At 35.8% G+C, this 8881-nt stretch overlaps 1 protein-coding gene across 7 annotated transcripts in view; it reads left to right on the top strand.

Moving 5' to 3' along the window:
• The window catches only part of LOC117176306 (sepiapterin reductase), a 130124-nt gene extending 122735 nt beyond the window's left edge, over nt 1–7389 (top strand). For all 7 annotated transcript variants that reach the window (XM_033366515.1, XM_033366510.1, XM_033366512.1 and 4 more), the window contains one exon: nt 6724–7389. In XM_033366515.1, the coding sequence (XP_033222406.1) occupies nt 6724–6966 (243 nt within the window). In that variant the 3' untranslated portion in view covers nt 6967–7389. The remainder of the gene's footprint in view (nt 1–6723) is intronic.
• The last annotated feature ends 1492 nt before the right edge of the window (nt 7390–8881 follow it).

Below are 8881 nucleotides of genomic sequence, written 5' to 3'. Positions count from 1 at the left end.
TCAGCCTTGGAGGAGATTATGTTGAGAAATAAAAAAAAAAATTCTTAAAAACTTTGTTTTTCTTGGTCAGGCCGGAAACTTATCAATCCACCCTCGTATATATGTTCCGCTGCATAGATTCACGTGGCCTTAAAACATGTTTACATTGTTGAAGGTAGTTTTCCCATTTTGAAAACGTTTTTGATCACAGGGGGTAGTTGGGTAAGACTTAGGGGTAGTTTTTTGGGAAACGTAATATATGTCATTATAGAGGAAAAAAAGAACGAAAATCTCCACTTATCGTTTATCGCATTATAATCATTTTTATTGAGTTTTCGTAGGTGGCGCCTATCACCGCACACTTTCTCACTATCGCCACCAACATGCAAGTCCCGATGATTACTTCTTTCGAACATACAGTTAAAAGCATTTTTCACCTATAGTCCAGTTGCATTTTGAAGAAGTTCAAACGAGACAAATTTATTCAAATATCAATCACTACTAAGATATAGCGCTTATTATATTTGTAAGTGGACAAACTTTCATGTCAGTTAAACGACTGATCACACATAATGACACACTCCCAAACCTCATCAGTATCAGAAACTATATAATAAGCTCGCTGAAATTTTCGTCGCATAGATTGGTGTGAAGTGAATACATCCTGGGATTTAAGCGAATTAAGCACTTGTGTATGTGAAACGCTACTTGTGAGCCGCAAGTTCTCTCGGGGCACCAGTCTCTTGAAGGATATGGAAAAAGTGACTTCTACCAGAAGAAAAAGCGCTTTTTCAAACCCTTAATATATCATTAACAAGTTCCATAATGCTTGAATGCTCAATACGTCTCGCGTCAATAATCACTAAACAATATTTATCCAATTTTCTTCTGTGGGCAAAGTCTGGTTTTGTTAAATGATTAAGTGATAAAGTACTTTTAAATGAAATAGGTAGAATAAGCGCTCCTTTCCTGCTTATGAAGGGGCAGCAAAATAGCACTTTATTCTACCGAGATGAGTGAAACACAGAGTTACAGCAAGTAGAAAGAAGTGAGTGAGGAGAGAAAGAAAAAAAGGAGAAAATTTAATTTTAAAACTACTTTAAACTATAAAGTTGATTTTGGACTTATAACTTTGCCTCACGCGCGTGCGTACGCGGCAAATCATTATCTATTTTTTCCGCATAATTCATTTTCATAGTAGGTTATTTTCTATTTTTGTCAATAAGGAATATAAGTTGGATCAACACTTGGCTATGATCTCATTACGTTTCACGTTCATCGTGTGGAAAAAGCGAGGAAAAAATTCGACTATATAATTTATAGTTTGCATTTTTTGATTGGTTGTGTCAACCTGCTCGCTGAAAAGAAGTACCATTTTTCTTGCATGCTGCATATTATTAAAGGTTTATTTACCCCCCTTTTTTTTAACAATTTGAAGATCAAATCGCCTATGATTTGATAAAGTAAGAGACATCAATCCTGTTTATTTACCAATCATATTTTTCTTGTTTTTCAAACTACTCGTACTTGAGTTTTGAATAGCATTCGCTATGCGTTCCTATTTTAATTTAACTTGAGTTTTTTACAATCTTTAAGAAAAACAAGATATTCGAGGCAAACTGACAAATAAATTAAATTAGCTTAACATCAGATGCTTCTAGTATTGCCTGCCGTTGATCCGCATTTAGATGACACATTGCATGCAAATCTATGGTCTTTTACTTGGCAATTAATTTATAACTTTTTGGCGCTATTGCAAATACGTAACCTGTACTTCACAATCACAACTGGTATAAAACGCGGGTCTGTAGGATAAATCCGACGTGCCAGATGTTGAATTTGAGCCCAACCTTGAGTTTTTTAAAATATCTCTATATAGTTTGCATTTAGAGAAATGTTTCTTTGACTTTGTCCTTAATGAACATCAGTTTGAGAAATGTTGATTTCACTGTGGTTTTATAATTAAATTTTTGAGAGTTATAAGTTTAGACCTTGGGTCATTGGAGTAATCAGAAGAGTGGTAATCATTCATGAAATACGGCCTCTGTTGTATATTCCTAATGAGCCATTTGCCACTTTGAACAATGTACAATTATACGATGAATTTTTCCATCGCACATTTCATTATATTTCGTTTGACATTTTTTTACCAAGATAGTCACCAGTCAAACCATGTAATTTATATATAATAATACATATTTATGACTCAAGAAATTATCCGTATTGATAGATGGATGAATGCTTTAAATTTAAATATTACAAACTAGTGGGAAAAAAATTTGGCGACATCTTTAGGACATAACATGACATCTTAACGAAAACTTTAAGACGTCCTATGACTATCTTCTTAAGGTGTCTTCACGATATCGTAAAGACGTCGTATAATTAGACGATGTCTTTACAATATCGTTAGAACACCGTGGCAACATGGTCATGGGATTTCATAAAGATGTCGTACCGATGTCGTACTGTCATCGCCAAATTTTGTGCCACTGAGAATTTTTTAATTTCAGATTTTTGAGCTTTTACATGCATAGAAAAACGTTTAAAAATGCATGCTGGTCCCGCCCTCGCGCCGCCGTCGATATGGTCTGCCCCAACGCAAAGAGATAGTTTTCCGGCTTTTGGAAACTTACGAGGATTATACTTCTTAGATTAAAACGTGTGAGTACTGGTTTCGAAAATGTAAAAGTGGCAAATTCAACACGGAGGACAAAAAACGTACAGGCTATCCGAAAATGATCGAAGATGAGACGTTTCTCGGTAAAAATCCATGTGAAATGAAAGGCGAGCTTATAAAATCATTGGAAATTGATCTTCAATCATTTTTAGACGCCTACCTGTACCGGGAATATTTCAAAAATAAGGAAATTAGGTGCTGTACGAACTGAAGCCAAGAGACGTGGAAAGGAGATTTTTCAATTGCGAACAGCTATTCCAACGAAAAAATCGGAAAGGGTTTCCATATCGATTTTTTACTGGCGATGAGAAATGGATTCGCTATATGAACCTGAAGCGTAGAAAATTATGGGCTAAGCCGGGATCGAAGGTCATGCTCTATATTTGATAGGATCATCAGGACGTAGTGTACTATGAGCTGCTCGAAACTAACGAAACCATCACGGGCTACCTTTGTCGAAAACAACTGATGCGATTCAGCCGAGCATTAAAGGACAAAAGATCGCAATACGAGCAGAGAAAAGATAAAGTTATTCTTCTGCATAACCACGCTGGGCCTTGAAGTTGAAAAAACTGTCAAAACATACTTGAAAATGCTGCAATGGGAAGCCCTACACTACCCTCCGTATTTTCCAGACATCGTGCTGTCTGATTAACGCATTATCCGATTGATGCCTCATGGTCCGTCTGAGCAACGATTCACGTCTTATGAAGATGCCAAACAATGAATCGATTCGTGAATAGCTTCAAAATACAAGTTACTTTTCCGACGTGGTATCCTTGCGCTACCAGCAAGATAGGAGAAATTAGAGGCTGGCGATGGAAAATACTTTGAATAATCAATTGGTAACCACTCTTTTGGGATAAACCCGCAATTTTACAACAGCAAAAATCCGTCAAAACTAATGCACGCTCTTAATAATTAAAACTAAAAACATATATGTGATGATATGTTAGATATTTTTTAGGTAGATCCCAGAGAAGCAGAAACTCTTAACCCTTTCTAAAATCCCCTAGTAAGCACTTATACTTGCTTTGGCTTTATCTTTTAGTTCTAACTATTTGTCACTTGTGCTTAAAACTGCATAGAACGTGTTTAGACTTATTTTGCTCCCACCCATGAAGCTATTATAAACCCACCTTGTTTACATCAAAACTCTGTAAGGTCAGTTAAGAGCTACACTGTTGGTGGAACTGTTACACAAGTAAAGCCACTTCTAATTTTAATTACACTCTACGCACTCAATAACTCTTGCAGTAAGCACGCAATTTTTTAGTCTTGAAGTGCTGTCAGATGGCAGTTTTCAAACCATTACCAAAATTGTGTCCAGCAAGTTACAAGGAATTAATTTGGGGGCAAACAACTTTGTTTAAATTTCAGGAGTAGTTTGAAGTTATAACATTTAGAGCCACTCAGTATTAACGAAAATAAAGTTATCTTATTGTGAAAATAGTAACCATGATGGAAATTCTTTTGAAAAACATAAATCAAAGTTTTCGCACCTTTTCTATGAAAAAGAGAGCTTCATTGGTTTAGAAAATATTATTTTGTGTGCGAATTATCGTTTTGAAATGCCCAAAGCATTATCCGGTTTAGTAGAAGATTGTGTGTTTCGGATTGTATCCTTATTACTCGAGCATTGCGATACTAAAAAAATAGCCGAACCTGCCGTGAATGATTTTTTTGATTTGATGAACGACGAAAATTGTGACGAAAATGGGCACTCCATGAGAAAATGTTATGAATTAATTTAATCAATACACTAATGTGAAAGTCGGCTCCCCCACACCTCCCCTTGGGGGTGGGGGTGAGGGCAAGTTAATAAGTGCATTGAAGCCAAAGGTCATCATTTTGAGCACTTACTTTACTTAAAAGATGATTCCCTGAGTACCTCGAATCGTGAGAGGCGAGGGGACTCACTACAGTAAAATGAAGAAAAATTGAATTTCGTCGATTACAGCGCCATTTATCGCGAAACGAGAAAATTCTTTTAGACAAATCATACGCATTTTTATCCAAAGAAGTTGCCTCCACCCCTACCACCGGGATCGTTGTAAGGGAACGGATTTTAACATTATTTTATGTACTCCTCAGAGTGATTAAAATTTGTTTATAACATTTTTTCATAGAGTCCATATTTTTCGAGATATTTAAAAGTTTCAATTTAAAAAAATCACCCCTTATATTCTTAAGCAGTTTCTTATACAATAAATTCCATTGAGCCTATATCACTATGTTTTCTTTTACCGTCCTTTCTTCCGATTAGATAATAATTAATTTTAAAAAATAAGATGTCAGACGTAAGATTATCTGTGAACATTTTACAAAGATATAGTCATCTAACAAAAAATATTTTTCAGGTAAGTAATTAAAAAATATATATATTCTGTAAAAAATTTTATTTAAAGAAACTAACGCTGTAATCTAAATAATATTTGATTGAGGCACTAAATTTTGTAAAATATTTAGAAAAGTGTAACAAAGTACACAATCTCACTATAAAAATTTGTTCATAAACTATTAAAGAATGTAAGTGCTTCATGAGCGAGAAAGGTTTTTTTTATGTCAAGGATTGACCACGAGGCGAATTTTAATTCGAAACACGTGGCGAAAAAGGTGATTCGCAACCATCATTTTCAAACGGAAGGAGATAGAAGATGCGTACGCTCAGACCAGTCCCTCCAAACCAGATTCATCCGAAAAGGAAAAGTTGTAAGCTAGGCAAGAGTGGTCTGTGAAGGCAAGGTTTAAAGCAATTCTGAACATCCTGCCCATCGCTAATTAGGCTTAAGAGCAAGAAAAAGAAAAGAAAAGAGGAAAGTGTTTCGTAGTTAAACATTTGTTGAAGTGAAACTATTTTTTAGAATTATAAGTAGTAACAAATTTTGTTAAGGTGCTTTGACTGGAAGAAACGCTAGTCGATTCAAAGATCGTCTCATCGTAAATTTAGTAGAGCGCACAGTAACCACTCTTGTTAGTCCACGGCTTCCACGATGGAGTTTCTCAATGTGGGCGAGATTCCATTTGGTGAACGGTGAAAGTCCTTCTTCAGAAGTACAAGGTCATCCACTTGAACTTGGTTAGTTTCCACCAACCACTTGTTTCGCTGTTGTATGTGATGGAGGTACGCTCTTGACCACCGGTACCAAAAATTGTTACACATCTGTGTACGCAAGGACCATCTGGAAAGAGAATTATCTTTATAGTCTGTCAAGGAAGGTTTATGGATAGCAGAAATAGGGCCTCCGGTTAGTAAGTGCCCAGGGATTAAGGCTGCTAAAGCAGTTGGATCGCTTGAGATCGGAAAAATCGGACCTACATTCAGGCACCCCTTAATTTGACAAAGGACAGTGATAAATTCCTTAAAGGTGAATCGACTATCTCCAATACTTGTACTTAGTTGAAGTTATCCCTGCCTGTCAGATACCTCTAAAGCGAGAAGCATGCGGTGGGATAAAGGACCAAGTAGTTCCGTCGTTAGCTAAGCATTTAGCTACTTTTGGCATAATTTGAGAGGCTCCTCGAAACAGAGCTGGCAACTCTCGATCTGCCCCTACAAAGTTAGTGCCGTTTTCACTGTAGAACCTGGAGCATATACTTTCATAAGAAAAATATCATTTAAAGGTAGCAATAAAACTGTCTGAGGATAAATCTAAAACAGCTTCCTAATGTATGGCCCTTGAAGAAAGACAAATAAAAAGACATACATAACCCTTGTATAATTTATGTCCCCTTCCTGGTGAAACCCTCGTGTGATATGGGCCACCATAGTCTACACTAGTGCATGCGAAGTGCATGCAATACATCGTGCAGTTCTCAATTTCAGGACGTGAATGATAGGGACAATTGTGGAGAGCATGTAGATTGAGCTTATGTGACCCTTTCCATACTTGAAATTTGACTAGATTCTAGTACGTAATTCCGCAATCTACCGCACTCTTGTACATTTCTGTCTTAAAACATAGTTCCATGAGTAGTTTTCTCTTTAAATAGGAATACGCAGACATTATATTTATTCTATGATTTATACTATGCTGTACAATTTTTTTTCTGTTCTTTAACAGGTTTTTGCAGCAGAAAATCCAGATGTTAATGTACTCAATTATTCACCGGGGCCTGTAAAGACAAATATGCTAAATGTTGTGTGTCAGGATGTTGGAGATACGGAAGTAAAAAAAAAATTTAATGAACTAAAGGATAAAGATACAGCTTTATCACCAGAAAAAACAGTGACACGTCTTTTACAAGTATTAGTAGAACAGAATTACGTTTCAGGAGATCATGTAGATTTCTATGATATCTTGTGAGGTGACCTTTTGTATGTCGTTGCTTTAAAAAATCAAGATAAAAAGACTTAATGTAACATTCCAGAATGATTTATATTCTTATGTATATAATTAAAAAATATATATAGTTAACTTTAAAAACTACGCAAAACCCTCGTCTGTCTTGAGAACATAAAGCAACCCAAGGATGACAGCTTTCTGCACCTATCTGGCAAGTGCCTAGGCATAATATAATATTTTACTCTTAATAACTTAAATAATTTAAAATATAAGAATTGAATTTTTACTTTTAGATTTATTAAATGCGTAGAGTATAGTTAAAATCAGACGTCTGTTAGATGCTGAAGGACCTAAAATCTTCGTCTCGACATGTACTTTCGAATGCATTGTAGTCTTTGAGAAAATTCAATAAAGAGGTTCCAATATGGCGCCAGAAACGGAAAATAATCAGGGATTCAGTTCATATAATTTATTCAAAAGCGACCATTACTCTAAATAGGCTGAGTTTAAAATGACCCGAAATAGTTTGATCAGCTTGAAAATGATTACTTGAAGGTTTCTATGGACGCTGATCATGACTCAACAGTCAAAATATCGGAATTCGATATGGTGTACACAATATAGCAGCTTTAATGGGCGGTGGATATTCTCATGAATCATGTCTCAAAACGTCTTCACATGTACATCACGTACAATAATTGTGGTTCTCACACTACGTATGCTATTTTTCTCACGATTTTAGCTCATGATTTACGCAGACGCGCACCTAATATTATACTATTAGAGTGGGCACCCGATAAGTCCCTGGGTGGTAGCTTGAAAGTTCCATTTATCCTCTGTATCGAAATCTTGTTAATGGTATATAAAATACATCATTTGGAAACGACTTTTATAGTAATTCGTAGCGCCATCAATCATAAATAATTTTCCTGACTTTTTGGTAAAACTTCTTAATTTCTCCTATGAGGATGTTTTGCATAATGTACACTACAACAGTATCATGAGTCTTACACGTACGAGGCTAAAGTGGTTTATTTCTTAACCAGATCTGCAATAGGATACTGCACGACGGATTGTGCACTGATCATTATTGTAAAGAACTTGAAGTCTTTAGAGAAATCGTACTGAACTGATACCTCACTTTCTTTTAGGTGGGCTTTACATTTCATCTCATATTCTGAATGCTTCTTTGCGATTAAATGATGGGGCAATAACTTTTGTAGACTGACACACAATTTGTCAACAAAATTCTCTGCAGAAAAACATGCCTTTTTAAGATTGAACCTAACAGTCGACTGACGTACACTATAGATTATTTTAGATATTTTTATTCTGGAAGAACTTGATTCATGTAATCAGAAAATTCTTCAATTCTTGGATATAATTTGCATTCACCGAAGTAACAGACAGGCTTTCATTTCTCATGAATTGTACATACACAAACGCTATGAGCCGCAATTGCTCCAGTCAGCACACATCATTTTGGTCTTAGTCCTGCGAATTTGCTTAAACCATTCGTAGCTTCAGGATTCTGCTCTCTAAATTGACTATGCATTTTATTTGGCACCACTCTATTAATAATGTCCTTCTTCATAGAACTCGAGAACTTTCTCAATAGTAGTCTCTTATAAATTTTTCCCACTTTTAGGAGCAGAAATCGTTAGTACTCCTGCTAATTTTTTCAAATTTGTTGCTTTTCGAGCCATTCTCTTAGAAGCACCGCATTCGGAACATATTTTACGATTTGGCCAACAATCAGGGGATACTGTAAGGATAGTCAAGTGGAGGGGAACATTTTCCGATGGACTAGAATATTTTTCTTTTATTCCTTTCAGGAGACATTCTAATTCATCATCCATAGATAAGAACTTTCTTTTGATTGGACTTGATCCAAATCCTGCATCTGAATCTATTGCTTCTTTAGATATCGTACTGT

This window comes from Belonocnema kinseyi, chromosome 7 (assembly GCF_010883055.1).
Source record: "Belonocnema kinseyi isolate 2016_QV_RU_SX_M_011 chromosome 7, B_treatae_v1, whole genome shotgun sequence".
In the NCBI taxonomy this organism is placed as follows: Eukaryota; Metazoa; Arthropoda; class Insecta; order Hymenoptera; family Cynipidae; genus Belonocnema; species Belonocnema kinseyi.
Note: the sequence above shows the minus strand (reverse complement) of the source record. Positions and strands in the feature narration are given on the sequence as shown.